This window comes from Mixophyes fleayi, chromosome 5 (genome assembly GCF_038048845.1).
Source record: "Mixophyes fleayi isolate aMixFle1 chromosome 5, aMixFle1.hap1, whole genome shotgun sequence".
In the NCBI taxonomy this organism is placed as follows: Eukaryota; Metazoa; Chordata; class Amphibia; order Anura; family Limnodynastidae; genus Mixophyes; species Mixophyes fleayi.
In genome coordinates this window covers 230863453-230881832 of record NC_134406.1, presented here as the reverse complement: position 1 = coordinate 230881832, position 18380 = coordinate 230863453, and the positions used below count along the sequence as shown (strand labels likewise).

The 18380-nt window shown below is 41.9% G+C and overlaps 1 protein-coding gene across 4 annotated transcripts in view; it reads right to left on the bottom strand.

The window, feature by feature from the left end:
• Positions 1–18380, bottom strand: part of CSPP1 (centrosome and spindle pole associated protein 1) — a 98526-nt gene that overhangs the window by 35811 nt on the left and 44335 nt on the right. For all 4 annotated transcript variants that reach the window (XM_075213608.1, XM_075213609.1, XM_075213611.1 and 1 more), the window contains 3 exons: positions 6553–6830; positions 4997–5115; positions 1622–1712 (listed from right to left, as the gene is read on the bottom strand). In XM_075213608.1, coding sequence (XP_075069709.1) covers positions 1622–1712; positions 4997–5115; positions 6553–6830 — 488 coding nt within the window. The remainder of the gene's footprint in view (positions 1–1621; positions 1713–4996; positions 5116–6552; positions 6831–18380) is intronic.

Sequence of the window (18380 nt, the reverse complement as noted above, 5' to 3'; positions counted from 1 at the left end):
TTATTATTAAAATAGAAGATGTTTTATACCGTATAAGTTGTAGTTTTAAAGCAAACTGTGAAATTAGAAGTCAATGAGTAGCTCTGACTATAGAAAGCATGTGGTCACTGTCACTGGATCACTTATAAATAACTTATGGTATAAATTTATTTAAAGGAAATAGTGCAGGGCGCTTATTTATATAATTGCAAATGTACTTATTTTTTATATTGTGGGTATGTTGGTAAAAGAGATATCTATTTCTGAGACAAGGGGACGAAATTTGTTTGTTTTATATTTGCTAGAGGAAATGCATGATTTCTGAGGTATATATCCGATACAATAAGCCTTTGTAGAGGAAGACTTTTGTGTATTGTGATGTGGGGAAATGACTTGTTTGGGGTTTTGTAATCTGCAACTGTCTGAAGAAAGGACCCATGTTAATCTCATGCTAGTTAAAACTTTTGATGTGTGAGAAGGCACAGGAAGGTTAAATTTGACTGCTGTTAGATTCCTATGTCCAAAATAAGATGCAGGAAATCACAGCAAGTTTTAGGATATCACAGAGAAGTGTAAATTTTGTTAGCTTTCCATTGCATGTAAATCCATGTTTGGGTAAACAAATTGCATCCTGATTCTAAAAATAGCTCAGACCTCAGTGGGCTGGCTTACCCTTAGAGGCTGTGTTCAAATTTGTATAAAAAGCTGTTTCTGAGGTGTGGACAGAGGATCCAGTATCACCGCGCTGCCTGCTACCCAGAAGCTCTGGCCAGTGTGATAGGCCAGGGGGGATCCATCCACAGCAACCCTGATACATAGGAAGAGGTCAGAAGTACCAGCCCAGGTACACCAGTAAAGGGGTACACTTGTAGCGTCAGTTATCTAGAAGAAACCCGGTTCTGGATGCTGATAAAGGAGTATAAAGGTGGCAGCAATTGTAAGCCCCACCTACTGTGGTGAGAGGGCGCATTTGGGATAGCGAAAGGGAACAGTAGCAAAGTAAGCCCAGTCGGTTCCCAGAAATAACAGACAGGGTGGCATAGGTGGTCCATCCTGTCACAGTCGCATAATAAGACTTTTGTGACCTGTATAAATCACTTAGCCTGTAGCATCATAGAAGTATAGGGTGTGTTATTCCATATATCAACTGCATGAGGCATTTATACATTATATTTACATACTGTGTTTTATTATATATAGTATTTGCCATTTATAGCTCACACTTCTTATGGCAAGTGATATTCACTATATGCAGCCATTTATTACGACTTGGCTATAGTGCTAATGCCGCAACACACATGGAGGAAAGAAACAACTAGCTTATGGCGGCACAGTGGTGAGCATTGTTGATTTATAGCACCGGGGACTTGAGTTCAAACCCAACCATGGTGATATCTGCATGGACGCTGTATGTTCTCCCCATTTTTGTCTGGGTTGCATTTGAGTGCTGTAATTTCCTCCTTTGGTCCAAACACATACTGATAAGGTAAATGGCTTCTACATAATGTGGCCACTGTGTGTTCCTGCGGCAGGGAAATTACATTGTATTTTATCCAGGCAAAGAATGATGTGAAAGAATACAGGGACCCTTTAGATGTTAGTATTATATAAATAAAGAGTAATAATAATAATGGTTACTTACACAGTGTAATTTTCTGGATGAGTCTGGTTGATATTCATAATAGGCATGCTTACTCCTGGAGCAGTCTGCACAGCAGGCATGCCCGAGGCATCTGTATGAAGAATGGGTCAGAACAGATTAAATGAAAAACTAAAACATAAAGACCACTAACCTTCAAAGCATGCCCTGACAACACATCTTTTATGGAACGCTTATTAAGTTTCCTAAATAGGCAGGTATTGTTTCTCTTAACCTGGCCACATAGAGACCAATCCTACCACTCCAAATGGGTCGAGCAACAGGCTTATTGTTGGCTCCATTGCAGCATGTTACTGCAGTTGTGAGATATTCGCGCACATAGCGCAATATAAACCAATTAGCTGACATTGGCTGAGATACTGCCTTGTGGACACCTTTATTTTAGTAAGTAATCCCATCCTATATCACCTACAACTGTCCTATACAATGCATTCATTCTTTATCTACAAAAGTCACACTACAACCTCCCTGCCATTTGTACTGGTTCACACAGCATGTGTTACTTGACAAAGTCCATCTTTGTGATTTACATGCCAAATATACAAAAGAATCAGTTCTTCCTTATGTCTCATTTCCATTATCTCCGTTAGATTGTAAACTTCCTGTTTTACCTTTGTCCCTGTATTGTTCATCATGATATGATTAAATTGCTCAGTGCTGCAGAATACGTTGGCATGATCATTAAAAACGATAATAATAATCAGATTGTGATCATCACATTATTACTCAGAAAAATCATGTTATAAACATCTTAGAACAGAGATAATTGGATTTTTATTCTTACGTAAAATCTGTTTCTCTTAGTCCATTGGGGGACACCGGGAACATTGGGGTATAGAGTAGGGACAGGGCATACTGGCACTTTAACTTCTGTTAAACTAAGCCCTAGCTCCTCCTCCTCTATATCCCACTTCCTGTCTGAGCTTCAGTCTATGTTTAACCAAGCCCACAGAAAGCGGAGATAGAGAGAAAACAGGAAAAGAAAATAAAACAAACCACAACATTCTCTTAACAACAAGACAAGACAACATGTCAAACAGTCGAAAAAACCAGAGCTTTAAGGGTGGGCGCCCGGTGTCCCCCAATGGACTAAGACAAACGGATTTTACGCAAGTATAAAAATCCAATTTTCTCTGTCATCCTTTGGGGGACACCGGGGACATTGGCGACATCCCAAAGCTGCCCCATGGGAGGGAATGCTCAGAAGAAACAGCACAAAGCACCTTTCTTCCAAAACTTGCATTTCTGGATGCAAACACATTAAACTTGTAAAACTTAGTGAATTGTTCCATTGCAACAAAAGTTACAACTGGAACTGCCGTGTATAAAACTGAGCAAACTGGATCGCCTCGAAAGTCGATACCATCTTCCCCAGAACTTTCATGGAGAAATGTATCGAAGGCCTCCCTGCCGCCGACAGAGATTTCACCAACTTCTGCAAGGCTAGAATCTTGTCCTGGGGTAAGAACACCCGTCGTAGTCGGGTGTCGAATAAAAGACCCAAAAAAATTCATCCTTTGGATGGGATCAACTTGGACTTCTTGAAGTTGAGAACCCAACCCTGAGACTCTAGGGTGCGGATTACAACTTGGAAAAGTGACAAACACCTCTGGATAATCTGCTTTTAAAAGAAGATAGTCTAGGTAAGGGATGATTATAATCCCTTTGGACCTTAGAACTGTATTAGAGAGAGACCGAACCCAGGCATGTGTTGCCGTATGTAAAGCAGCAGCTGCTGTATTACACGGTATGCTCTTTGAAAGCCGGCAGGCTGCGCACAGTGCCTCCGCGCCTGACTGACCTGATGGTAGCTTTACGTGACAGACAGCCCAGGTGAATCTCAACATTGATGTGACACCAGCTTTACCACACATGGTTTTTCCCCTTCTGACATGTTAACAGATGGGACAAAACACAAATAAAACAGTGCAATAAACAGTGTAACAAAACACAATATAAATAGCAAGCAGCCCACAAAACTGAAGAGAAAGTGAGCCTGCAATACAGCCAATAAAGCCCCACAGAAAAAAAGACAAACTTTTTAAGTTAACAACCACCAACACTTTAACTTAGAGGACTCAGGACAAAAAAGGGAAGAAGTTGAAGCTATAAAATGGCTGTCTATTCTGGTGTCTGCACACTAAGGAGTGAGAGACCACCACGGAGGAGTGCAAAACAGGAAAACACCACTCCCCCAGGGCCCAGCACTTTCAGTGCCTAGCAGGGCTCACTATGTTAGTGACCCTAGCCTGACCCAGTCTTCTTAGCTAAAAATAGAACTTTATTTATTGATTTATTTTAAATGACTGCTAGTAAGAAGCAGCCTGCTCAGGGACAAACTGCAACTTTCTACCTTCCTCTCTCAGCACTGTGTTGGGAGAGGGTTTCACGTACATGCTGCCATCCCTCCTCACGCAGTGTGTGCAGCTTAGTTGCTGTGAGCACAGGAGGACGGACACAGCCTGCGGCGACTGTGCCCAGCTCCTAGGAAGGTTTTTCAACATTGGGAGAGGGAGGCTGGCAAAGGAGGAACCCTCCAAGGCACCTTCGATCCCCCCCTCCAGACAGCGCACAGCCGTCCCTGCTGTGCACTGTACTTTCACTTTTCCAGCTGCTCTGCACACTGTTGTAATTAGTTTCTTCTAATAAAACAACAGGCAGAGAAAAATGAGGAGGCAGTGTTACTGACCACTCTCCAAACATAGAAGCTGACTGTCAAGTCTAGGAGACACAAGTCTCCGATTCTTAAAAAGTAAAATAAAGTTTTAAAAAAAAACAGAAATCGGCTGCTAAGTAGCCCAGACACAGCCTGTTCGCCGAGCACTTAAACTAGACTGAAGCTCAGAGAGGAAGTGGTGTATAGAGGGGGAGGAGCTAGGGCTTAGTTTAACAGAAGTTAAAGTGCCAGTTCGCCCTGTCCCTCCCTACTCTATACCCCTATGTCCCCGGTGTCCCCAAAAGGATGACAGAGAAAACAGTCACATTTAAAAATGTAAAATATACCAACATTTTAAATTGACTTTCAGGAAGCATATCTGGTAATACATAACATATACAAAATGTTATAACAATATAAAGGTATGTTCCCGGCAGTGGAAAATAAAAAATGTGCATTTGTAGAAGTGTGTATACCTTTATATGTATACTCTTCTACACCTCTCCATAACTGGATACAATACACCACTTGAGTGAAATGCCATGACAGTTTTACACTAGGTAAAGCCATCTACCATCACTATGCCGGAAAGAACAATAGCTGATAATGATCTCTGATGTCTGGATTGAGGTGTTGGGATATCAGATTGACATGTTAATTTAATGATCATTTACTCTTTCTACAAGGGAACTGCTGCTTACAGTAGGCAAGGTTTGGATCCAGTGGGTTTCGAGCACCATAGTAATAATAAGCATCATCATAAGGCGTCCGGTAATTGTCTGTCAAGACTGGCGGTTGCGGTGGAGGTACAGCAGCGAGCCTACAAAAAAAAAATTAAAAAAAAATTAAGCTTTAAAAGCTATTAAGGCAAATAACGCTACCTTAATACCCCGATAACCATTAGAGTAAAAGATCATCAATCCTCCAATCCCCCTTTGTTGTGATATTGTATAAACTGTTAGGCATTTAAATGCAGCTTGTAATAATAATAAGTAACAGCAGCCTTAATTGATATTATACTAAGACCAAAAGCTCACACTACTTACATTATCATTTAAATTAAGCTGCTCTAGGCTTCCAGATTAGGGGTGTGGTCCTGGATCAAGTGTCTATATCCATTCATTAGGCTAGGTACACACTGGAGGCTTCTCAGATGATTATCGGGCCAATCACCCGGATAAACAACCACTCGGCCACATACCGCGTTAGTGTGTATACTTACACGATGAACAACAGTCGTTCCAAAGTGTCGATTGTCCTTTCATTTGGTTGGGCGTACGGTTTAATAATTTTGTTCCAATCACTTTGCGATCATGCAGTGTGTATGCACTCACAATCTCCATAGAGTTCAGAGTCATGATCTTTTCAGCTGATGCCAGCAATTAGCATGTCCCAGTGAACAAATGTAGAGTTCTGTAGATGGAGTAATTTATTTGCTTGTTCCTAGACTGAATATTTTGCTACAGAGTCACAGAAGCTAACAAAATTCGCAGAGACAAGTGGCTAACTATAACAAGGAATGCAAGGAATGAATGACTATTGTGCAGTCATTCTCTATTAGACTAGAGAAACATATGAAGACAACAGATCTGAAGGTAAATCGTGTCTTGCGTGTACACATGAACCGCCCAACTCATCGGACCTTCAGTCGTAGGTACAATCGTTGTAGATAACACGTTGGTCGGAAAATTCTCCAGTATGTACCTAGTCTTATTGCGAGATTTTGTTATAGGTGACTTGCCATTGCCACAATCCAGTCTACAAGCTGTAACCCTTCCTCATAATTGCCCACTATTGGTTATATATCCTCAGTTTTATCAATGCACCTACTGCAGCTCACATAAGAAGTCTTCTCACCACTGTCCTACTGTCAGTGCTATAATTATACTATGCAGACATCTGTGACCCATAAAAGATCACTGAAACCATCACTGCTTTAGACTGACTCATAAATTACTACTTCCAACATACATGTGTGACAATGGCCTTAAGATCCATTAATGCATCTGAAAATAATCTGTTTGTAGGTAAAAATTGTGACAATTAATAAATAATGTCGGATTTTGGTTTTTTTATTTATTTTTTCATCCTTTATAAAAAGACAAAATTATATACAAAATACAAATCAGCTTTTTTGGCTACAAAGTTATTTTCTATACATAATATAGGAGTCAGATATGCATACAAAAATATGTATATGATAACAAGAAAAACATAACGAACACAAAGCGTATATGCTGCCTGATCTCATAACTACCTGGGGGCGACTATATCCCCAAGAGTGTTGGATAATCCCCGGTGGTAATCTTCATGTGCTGGATTATAACCATTGCCGGGGAAAGCTGGCTCAGGTAGAGGGGTGTGGAAAGCTACTCTTGGTCTTTCAGGTGGAGCCCTCTCATCAGATACTGGCTTGTATTCCACCCTCCTGCTTGACTTTTGTGGGTCAAGGACTACACCGGGTCGATAGGCTACATTTCGATCAATCATTTCCTGCTGGCGAGTTATAGCTCCAAATTGCCTTAATCTGTCAGGCTTTCAAGAGAAAAAAAAAAACATGAATATTGATTTATATGTCTTCATTCTTCATTACAAATGGTTGTATCAATGTTTTCAAATATACATGTGTACAAATATTTCCAGCAATTAAACAACTATTCTCCCATTCTACAAATGTTAGGAACATATACATAACACATTTTTTAATCACTTTACAACCTGTAGTTACTGTTACCACTGCTGTCTACAGACACGTCCAGCCCTTTTTGGTGAATGCTTTCTACAGACGGCACCTGAAACCGCTAGAGATTACAAGGATCACCATCTATTTAATATACTAGCAATGAGTAAAACATTCTAATGAAATAAAATGCTAACTTCCAATGCCCCGTGTTATTAAATTCCCTTTGTAATTTACTCTCAGGAATATAAATATATAACATTCCATTTAGAAGAGTTTTACTAGCATCCATAGCGGTTATTAACTCGGCTAAGTTCACATAATTCTAGAATGCCAATGCCTTATGTTGCATAATCCACTATTATTCTTCACAAAGTTCTTACGTCAGTGTTAAAGGCACTCTAATGTCAAACTTAAATTTGAAAGAGAATGTAAATGCTAGACGTAGTTTTATGATGTCCTTCTATACACACTATAATTCTACACAACACACTCAATAATCGGTCTGACAATAACCAGACACCTCTCTCTTCTTTTACTACAATTAACACATAGGGAAAAGATTGAGAAGTGGGTGTTATAAAGCGAAAGTGAGATTATTGGACAGAGACAAAAAACAATGATACTTCTATTGTATAATTTACCCTACATGTTAGTAATACATTTGTCAAAACGAAATAAAGCTCTGCAATCTGAAAAGAGGATTTTCGTACTTATGTTAAATCTCTTACTCTATCATCCACTCTGGGGGACACTGCTACCATGGGGTTGTATGAGGGGGCATGGAGTTGGCACTTAAATAGTTAACAACTAAACTTGTTGTTGACTCCTCCCATCTGCAACCCCATAGACCTCAGAAATACTAAAGTCCCAAGGAAAGGATACAAACAAAACCGTAGAAAAGCAGGGAACGCCGTGTCTCCCTGATGGACTCGGAGAAAGATTTAAGGCAAGTACAAAAATCCTCTTTTCTCCATCATCCACGCTGGGGGACACTGATACCATGGGGACCTTCTAAAGTAGCCCCTAAGGGAGGTAATGCTCTGGGTCTACCAGCCCACAAAACACTGAGGCCAAAACTGGCGTCTGAAGACGCAAAAATGTTGAACTGATAAAAACGAGTAAAGGTTTGGACAGAGTAGCAGGCCGTTGCCCTATACAGTTGATCTGCAGAAGCCCCGTGTTGATCAGCCCAGGAGGCCCCCACCACCCGAGTAGAGTGTGTTGTGAGAAGCTGAGGCACAGCATGATTCATACTCACATAGTAATGCTTAATCATAGACCGAATCCAACAAGCAATGGTTTGCTTGGTGGCTGGCCAGCCTCTCTTATAAGAATCATAAAAGTACAAAAAAAGAGTCGCTTCTCTGACAAGCAGAACTCCTGTCCACATAAAACCTTTAAGCCCGGACAATGTCCAGACGGACAGAAGGCAGCCCAGATGGAGAAATCCCTTCACAAAAGGCTGAAACCACTATCTCCTGATTTATATGAAAACCTGAAATCACCTTCGACAAAAAGATAAGCACGGTTCTGTGAACCGCCCTATCCTCATGGAACACCAGATAAGGAACCCTACAAGACAAAGCTCCTAGTTTCGACACGCGTCATGTAGAAGCAAATGGCCAACAAAAACACCAATTTCCAGGGTCAAGAAAGGCAGATCAGCCGACTCCACTAGTTTGAATGGAGGCCACTGAAGGACATCACGGACAAAGTTTAAGTCCCATGGAGCAAAAGAAGGAATGTAAAGAGGCTGAACATGTAGTACTCCTTGAAGAAAAGTACAAATGTCAGAGGGAGGGGAGCCAATCGCCACTGTAAAAAGATAGAAAGTGCTGAGACCTGAACCTTCAGGAAACTCAGTCTAAGACCCACCTCCAATCCATCTTGAAGAAAGGCCAGAAACCAGGCTAGACTGAAAGATGCAGGGTTACGACTCTCTCGCACCAATGTATATAAATCTTCCACACCCTGTGACAGATCTTAGCTGACACCGATTTCTGAGCCCTCATAAGAGTTTCCACTACCCTAGAGGAGAAACCCCTTGATCTCCAGAGTCCGGCTTCAGCCATTAATGACAACCAAGGTAATTCCGGATGATGGAAGGGTTCTTGACTGAAGATCAGGTCTGAGGGAAAGGGCCCAACCAGGTCCTTCCGGAAGCAGCAAAATGTTGGCGAACCAAACCCACCTGGGCCAATTTGGTGTACCATAATGACCGGTAGACCTCCCATCTTTACACGCCGTAAAACCCGCGGGATCATCGGAATTGGTGAAAGATATCACAACTGAAAATCTAACCGCATGAATATCATATCCACCGCAACTGACAGAGGATCTCTGGTTCATGCGCAAAATCTAGACACTTGATGGTTGTGTCTGGAGGCCATCAGATCCAGATCCGCTAGACCCCCTCTCTGGACCAGTTGTTGAAAAACCTGAGGGCGCAGGGACCATTCTCCTGGAAGGATTGCATGCCTGCTGAGATAATCCACTTCTATTCCAGGAATGAAAACTGCAGACATCTTTGGGACCAAGGTTTCTGCACAAGCCAAAATTTGTTCTGCCACCTGCATGGCTCCTGAGCTTTTTGTTCCTCCCTAACGACTTACATACGCCACATCAGGGGGGGAATTGGTATCTCCTATAAAATGGCTGCTACTCGGGCTGATGACGGCACTCTCTGCCCAAGGCAGCACTGGACCCGTTGGGAGACCTCGATGACAGTCAAATAGCGACTGTCACTGCCTACTAGCATCTTCTTCTTTTCTTTAATGAAGAAAACGGAACCATGTTCCGTTACAAACTACAAGGAGCCATGTAAATTAAAACACATGTCCTCTCCTATCCTAGTAAGCGACTGGAAAAACTAATAAAACAATAAAATCTTTAACATAACAGCAAGTACTGCAGAGCCCAACTCCTTGGGCACTAAAACAAAATTGACGTCTATAGGGTTGCAGAGGCTAGGAGTCAGCAATTTAGTTAACTATCTAAGTGCCAACTCCATGCACCCTCATACAACCCCAAGTAGCAGAGTCCCCAAGAGTGGAAGATGGAGAATTACTGAGGTGTACATTGTACATTAGACAAATACAAACAAAAAATAGTTGTTTTTTCCACACATCATAAAATCCATTTTCTGGGTCCATTGGGAGACACTGAAAATAATTGGGGTATAGTAGGAGGACCAGGAGTGAGGCACTTTAAACAAAACTTCCTTGAACATACACTCCTACTCTACTATGGCACTCCCATCTAGGAATAGACTCAGTTTTAGTATAGCCAAGCTCAGAACAGAGGGTCATCAAAGTGTAACAAGAAAAAACACAACCTGTACACAAACACCAATCAGAGGCAAGGGAAGGTGCACAGTGTCCTACAATGGAGTCAGAGGAATGGATTTTTCAGTGAGTAAAAAAATCCTCTTTTCTTTTCTCTGCCATTAGGGACATACCAAAGCTGCCTCTAAGAGTGGAAATACTCTGGAACAATTGTGCGCAGCATCTTGCACCCAAAGCTAGCATTCTAAGATGCAAACGCTTTCAATTTATAGAACTTAGTGAAAAAGTGGACCATGTCACAGCCCAGCACAAGTACTCGGCCAAAACCCCTTGACGCGCCACCCATGAAGCACCAACAGCCCTGGTGAAATGGGCCTTTAAACCAATTGGTACTAGCCTAGCCACACTAACATAGGCTAAGCGAATAGTGGATGTAAGCCAGCGAGCAATTGACTGCTTAAAGGCAGGACACCGCTGCTTGGAAGCATCATACAAGACGAAAAGGTCCTCTGTCTTGCGAACAGAGACAGTCTACGTAGCACTGAAGTACCCAGACCACTTCCATAATAGTTAAGAAGTAATCAGAAGACCGGAACGCAGCACAAAATGCCAGAACAAGAATCTCCTGGTTGAGATGAAACCGAAAATCCATCCTCGGCACGAATGAAACTTTAGTGCGGAGTCCCTCCCTATAAGGATCAAAGACCAGAAAAGGAGGGGAGCAGCACAACACCCCCAACTCAGACACTCCACAACCAGAGGAAATGGCTAGAAAAGACACAGTTTTCCAAGTCACATAATGGAGATCAACCTGATCCAAAGGCTCAAAGGGGTCCTTAGTGAGAGCCGTGAGCACCAGGTTGAGGTCCCAAGATTCAAATCGATGCAGAAAAGGGGACTGAGCATGCAGAACACCCTGCAGAAAAGTCTGAACATCTTGTAAAACTGCCATTTTGCACTGAAAGAAAACAGAAAGTGCCAAAAGCTGCCTAATCAATGAATAAAGATGTAGTCCTTCTCCAACCCCTGTTGCAGGAAATAAAGCAGGTGGGTAACATTAAAAAGAGAACTGTGAAAACCCAGAGTTTCACACTAAAGTATGTAAGCCTTCCAAACCTGGTAATATCAAACCAATTTATACCGCACTGTATAAACAATCAATCCTTTTAATGATGCAATCCCCTATTCTTGTTTCCATGTATTGGGTATTAATTCTAATCATCATAAACCTCAAAGGGAAGGTACACCCACACATGTAATTCAATTGTCCAAACAAAAAGAAAAAAAAAAGAGTAAAATAGAACATGTGTATAATGGGGCACTCAATGGATTGCTTATCCTTAAAATATACTTTCAAGCTTTATTGATATGCATTAAAAAATTGTGTTTATTCTTTGTTACTTCAAATAATAAAATGTATTTATACATCTAATACGATTTGTATTAGCAAAATAGTTAAAACAAAGGAATAGTGATCAGCTGTAACAGTGATCAACTGTTAAAGATAGCAGTTCCATACTGCTATACCATGCCGCTACTGTATATAATTTGTATCATACTCACTGTTCGTATATTGCTCCTATAATTTCAAATCCTTTATATCCACCTTAAATATGGATCCCAAATCATTAACATAGGATATTTAATTATTTATATCCGAATAGGCACTTATATATTGCTATGCCCAATAGCCATTTATGAACAGTATAATTATCCACATATATTTAACTTAGAGAGGTTAGAAGAAGAAGCTATTAGCGAAATGCTGGTTGGCGACGAGCCACGCACGATGTTTGCTCTTCCACATATTATAAATGTATTACTCCATATATTATGGACAATTAGCAAGGAAAGCTTAGGAACATTACACACAGTGTAGAATTTAGCACCAGCTAAGTACCGTTAGATCAACAAATAAAGACCAGTAGATTTAAGGGTATTAGTAGCGGTGTGGATTGAATAAGTCTAGAAAAGGATATAGACCGGAGCAATCATGCCTATAGCCAACAGCTTCTGAATAGCCTCCTGAAGTGCCAGTCTCTTGTGGGCGCAAAGAGGAAGAAACTCATTAGAGGGAACCTGACCAGGTCAATAACATAGCCCAGAGTCACAGCCCCCTGCATCCAAAGATTCGAAGTCTAGGCCCGCCACTAGTCCTAAAAAAAAAAGCAGTAGATGGCCCCCACCACCTGACTGTGAAATGTCCAGTCATGACGCAGATATGTCCCCAGGTTTGGAAGCACCACATGGACCGGAGCCCCGGCCTCTGTGGGAACTCCTCCTTGCGGAAAAGGGCTGGCCTCTGGAGGGATCCCCATAGCAAGGGTACGAAAGGACCGATATCGGGTATGTTTCAGTTTTGCATTGCTGACAGGCAAAAAAGTATTTTTTCCGCCGGTAGCTACCTGGATGATCTGTTCGAGTTGGGAACCGAACAGCGTCACCCCGTCACGCTTGGATTCCGCATCCGCTGACCAAGAGCGCATTCACAAGGAACGGAGGGCTGCAATAAAAAGTGCGGAAAGTCTAGATGTAACAGAAACCACGTCTGAGGAAGCCTGACCTACAAAATCAGAAGCATCCTGAATATGCTCTGCCAAAACCAATAAATTAGCTCTGGGCACATTATCTTTAAGGCCCTTAGCTAATTGTTCTGCCAAAGTCTGAATGGCCATGTTGACCCATATAGTGAACATATTGGTATGAAACAAACTTCTCGCTGCTACATAAGCTAAGCGAAGGAAAAAAAAAAAACAACTACTTGTCAGTGGGATCTCAGAGAGATATTGCCCCGAACCGGAATACTAGTGGTTTTGGTGAGGCGAGCAATAGGATGATCTACCTTCAGATAACCTTCCCATTTAACTGACTCTTCTGGCGGTAAAGGGTAAAATTACTTAAACTTACCTGGTATCTGGAACTTTATGTTAGGTGTTTTCCAGGCCTCAGACACCACGAGTTGAGGAGAAGGTGGAAAACAAACTAACTGCTTCTTTTGTCTCTTAAAAAGGGAGAAACAAGAGGATTCAGTGACCTCAGTTTCTGCAAACTCTAAGGTATGTCTAATACCCAAGATCAAATTATCTACACTACAGGAGGAAGATGTGTCTTCAGCACTTAAGGAGTATACTCCCTCTGAATCCCAAAGCAATTCCCCATCTTCGTCAGAAGAAAGGTCAGATTCAGACATAGGGGGACAGGAACCTGAATAGAGTCCGGAACCTGGCGTTTTGCAGCTGCCTTATGGAGGGCGCCGAGTAGACTTCCCAATAAGGATGAAGTACTCGCCAGACATTGGGAGGACTCAGCAAGAGATATTGGCAAATCTGTTTCAGGCAAGGCAGCCCCACTCATGGGTGCTGTCTGGCTTGAAGGTGGAATGTGGTACATTTAAAGAAGTAGAAGAGTCACCTAACTCTCTTATCTGAGCCATTACCCGAGTGAGGTCAGCTACTGATGGCTGTTAATGACCTAGCCCAAGGTGGTTCTTCTAGCACTGCCAGTGCCACCGCAGGTGCATGCTTTCACAAGACGTACATGCTGCACGCAGAACGTTCGGATCAGACTGTCCAAAAGATAATTTGACATTACATTTTGCACAAGTATAATGTTGCACAGACTTTCCTTTATCTAAAACTGAGCTTATTCCCATATGGTAGGGGAGGAGTGAATGTTCAAAGAAGTTACATTTAAAGTGCCGTACTCTTGGTCCACCTACTATACCCCAATGTTTTCCAGTGTTCCCCAATGGCAGGAAAGAGAAATCGTAAATTGTAATTGTATTTTGAAGCACAATTGTCTCACAATGATACTTTGGCAGTGCGGTCAAGCAGCAGAGGGCGCTGTCTGACAGTGTTGGAACACTGCATTCCAGTGCACTAAACCACAGCAATCAATTTATCCTGTACCCTTTTAGTGCTATTTAGAAACTGAAAGCAAGTGTATGATTGGTTGCTCTAGCTTAGTACAAATGTTTCCCCTAAATGCAATTTTGGTAAATGAGTTCTATGGTCCGTTTGAGAAGCCAAAATTGACATATAAAGACAAAAAACAGGTTAGAATGCTTTCAATTTTACACAACAGCATAAAGAAAAAAGATTTTAAAAATATCAACCTTTTTTATGGAGAAGAAACCATAATCCTACTTCAAATAAACTAATTTTCTCACATTAAGGCTGGGAAATATCTCAACATGTGTGGGCAGTTTTACACACTGGTCATGATTACAGACGTGTTTGTTCATAGGACGACCACTATGTACACATTTTATCTGTTTAGCACAAATCACCGTGATCAATTATAATTTTTTTTGTGGTTTTACTTTGTGTTTTTTATTTTACTTGAAAGTTATGGGCATGTCTAGATGTTTCCATCATTTTACAATTTCCTAGAAATAAGTCAAATAGGTTTACACCAGTGGTTCTCAAACTGTGCGCCTAGGATCCCTGGGGTGCCTCGGCGATCCCACAGGGGTGCCTCAGCCAGGGCCAGTGGTAAGCAAGGCTGGGGACTACTTGGTAATTATTTTGGCTTAGAGGTGCCTTGAAAACATTATGGAAATCCTAAGGATAAGGATGCCTTGAACTGGAAAAGATTAGGATTCGCTGGTTTACACTGTAGTTCAGTGTCACAATATGTGTATTATTGCTCTGTCCAATATAGAACTTCTTCAATTCCATCTACGGGAAAATCTGCTATTTTTAATGCATTATTATGGCTGTAATTATAATATGTAATAATGCCTTGTTTATACTGTGTGAATGTACACACCCTGTTTACTGTATATTCCAGGCTTAGACAACAGTTTGTATCACCCAAAACTGTGCTGCATCCTTCACTATACTCAAAAAAGTCTTAAAAACATGCAAAAGTTAAAAACATGCCACGGTCTATGTTGTCCAAAGTTCTACAAGCATGCAAGAAAAGCTATAAAAGGTAAGAAGACACATATCTGGAATGTATCTTTCCAGAAGTGAAAATGTAGTATTTTAGAGAAAAACAAAATCAAATTTACCTCCTCTTCATTGTGCTAGAAAAAGCATGCAAGGACAATTAGCAAGATAACACATTGAATGCACAGTACACCAGACTTACAGAACCACCGTTATCTGGTGCAATACTAGACTGCAATTCAAGATGAGCATTGTAATATTACAAGAAAAACACAGCTTAAAAAAAAACAAAAAACTGGTATAAAATTTAGGATACCAGGTTATAAAAGACCAACATGATGTTGTTAGAACACTTTGTAATCATTTTAGTCTGCCACAAAATAAATATATATAAGAATCTAGATATTATTTTCCCTATACTGCCTACATACACAGAGTTACATTATTAGAATTTGTTTTTTACAGTTCTCCAAAGAACTTGGTAGACCAGAGCCAACTGCTAGACACGGCCAACACCACAGCACACTGCTAGACAAGGCTAAATTGTAGAGTGTGTAGTGTAGATGTGGTGGGCCTTCATACTGTGGGGACTGTTTTATTTGTGCTGCTGATGCAGTGCATCTACTGTGATGTAGTGATAAAATGTGATGTTCAGCACATTAGCCCCATAGCGTAAAATTTATGGAATATTTAACTAAGTATAAAAGGTGAACAGAATTTCTAAAGTTAAAAATAGAAGTAATGATTCGAACAGACTAGCAAATTCAGATAGTATTTGGGCTGTTAGAAGGAGAAGGCCGTTCTGTGAGTCTCCCAGAAGATCCATGAAGGATTAGTAGGTGAGAGGATCCCAGCAGTATTTCCTCATGTGAGGGCAGAAGTGCCAGGAGAATTCTAATGAATCCTGACACTGCGCTGCCCCCTGGTGGGCCCAGGGTACAAAGCACCACAGCTAAGCTCAAAGAGATCTGGATGTGGCAGCTGCAGGACTGTAGCCCTGAAGTCTTTTCCTGGCAGTGTGTGGATGGGGATGGGGGGAAAACATATCACCTCTGCCATTGAGTGTAGTGTTAAACTGAGAACATGATTCCCATGAATGATTACAGAATCAGTTGAGACTAGTTAAAGGGACAGGAGGCGGGATTACCCTCTACCAGAATGTGAGCGTAAAACTTAATATATAGGGTGAGAAGTCCCATGTAAAGGCTATGGCACCCTCACTACCTTTAAGGGTTTATGTATAAGCTCATTTAAAAGCTATTTCTGAGCAAATAAACATCACTACTACTGAAGACCTTACTCTTTTCCTGTGAGACACCTTTAACTACTATTCCTGTTCCAGCGACTATTGTCCTAAAACTGGAGATACCATGCTTGTATGTAGTAGACAATTAAAATCCATGAGTTGCTTGATGGCCTAATGCAAGTTCTCTGTACAGCGCTGCAAAAAGAGGATTTTTATACTTACGATAAATCTGTTTCTCTGATTCCATCTGGGGGACACTGCTACCATGGGGTTGAGTGAGGGGAGTGGAGTTTGGCACTTAACTAGTTACCTACATCTACAACTCTACTGTAGTCATTTCAGTTTAAAGTATAAAGCCCCAAGGAAGGGAAGCCAACCAACCAGAGACCAAAACAGCAGAAGAGCAGAAGGGAGGGAACGCAATATCCCCCAGATGTAATCAAAGAAACGGATTTATCGCAAGTATAAAAATCCTCTTTTCTCTCATCCTATCTGGGGGACACTGCTACCATGGCGACGTTCTAAAGCAGCCCCCTTAAGGGAGGGTCCTTTCTGACAGCCCAGCACGTAGAGCACTACGGCCAAAACTGGCATCTGCCGGAGCAAATACATTGAATTGATAAAAATTTGTAAAAGTATGGACCGAGGACCATGTGGCTGCTCTGCATAACTGGTCCGCTGAGGCCCCATTTCGCGCAGCCCATGACGCCCCTTCAAACGGGTGGAATGGGCACAAATACGGTCTGGCACAGGTCGGTTAGCATTGATATAAGCCTGCTTAATAGTTGCTGTAAGCCATCTAGCAATTGATTGCTTGGAGGCCAGCCATGCTCGTTTTTAAGAGTCAAATAAAATAAATAAGGAATCCGGGCAGCGAAGTCCTATGGACATAGATTTGAAGAGCTCTGACCACATCCAGAAACTCCATAGAGCGTGTTCCTGAAGACTGTGGCTCATCTATGAACACCGGAACCACTATTTCTTGGTTAACATGAAAACTGGAAACCACTTTTGGTAGGAAAGTAGGAACTGTTCTGAGAACATCATGAAATACAAGATACAGTTCACGACATGAGAGAGCACCCAGCTCGGAAACTCTACGAGCGGACGCAAAAGCTAGAAGGAACGCAACCTTCCATTTTAAGAACCGTAACTCAGCAGTCTGTAACGGTTCAAAGGAAGGTCCTTGAAGCATATTAAGAACCAAGTTAAGGTACCAGGGTGCCGTGGGTGGAATATTTGGAGGTTGGATATGCAGGACTCCCTGCAGGAAGGTCCTGACATCCGGAATGTCTGCCAGGCGAAGGTGAAAAACACAGAAAGGGCCGAGATCTGCACTTTTAATGAACCAAGGCGAATGCCCCCATCCAGGCCATCCTAGAGAAAAGCAAGAATCCTAGAAAGGTAGAAAGAAGCCATGTGGCAGGCTCGGCTCTCACTCCATCTAATGTAGGTACACCAGATGCGGTGGTAAATGCGAGCAGAGACTGGTTTTCTAGCCCGAAGAAGAGTGTCCACTACTCTTGGAGAAAACCCTCTAGACCTCCAAAGGTTGGCTTCAACAGCCATGCCGTTAAATTCAGCCGCGGTAAGTCTTGATGTTTGAAGGTCCTTGTAGAAGAAGGTCTTCTCGAAGTGGTAACCAAAGACCTGGACCTTCCACCATTAACAGGATTTCTGCATATCAGACTCTCTGTGGCCAAGCTGGAGCCACCAGTATACCTGGAAGTCCGCCCTGCTTGACTCTCCGAAGGATGCAGGGAATCATGGAAATGGGAGGGAATAGGTACCCTTACCTGAAGTCCCAGGGCATGGTCATTAAATCGATGGCCACCGCCAAGGGGTCCCTTGCTAACAAAAGTGCTGGACCTTCCGGTTGTGACGAGATGCCATTACGTTTCGGTCCGGGGTCCCCCATCGAACGACCAGAGACTGGAAGATCCCTGGCAAAACTACATGCCAGCTTATATAGTCTGCTTC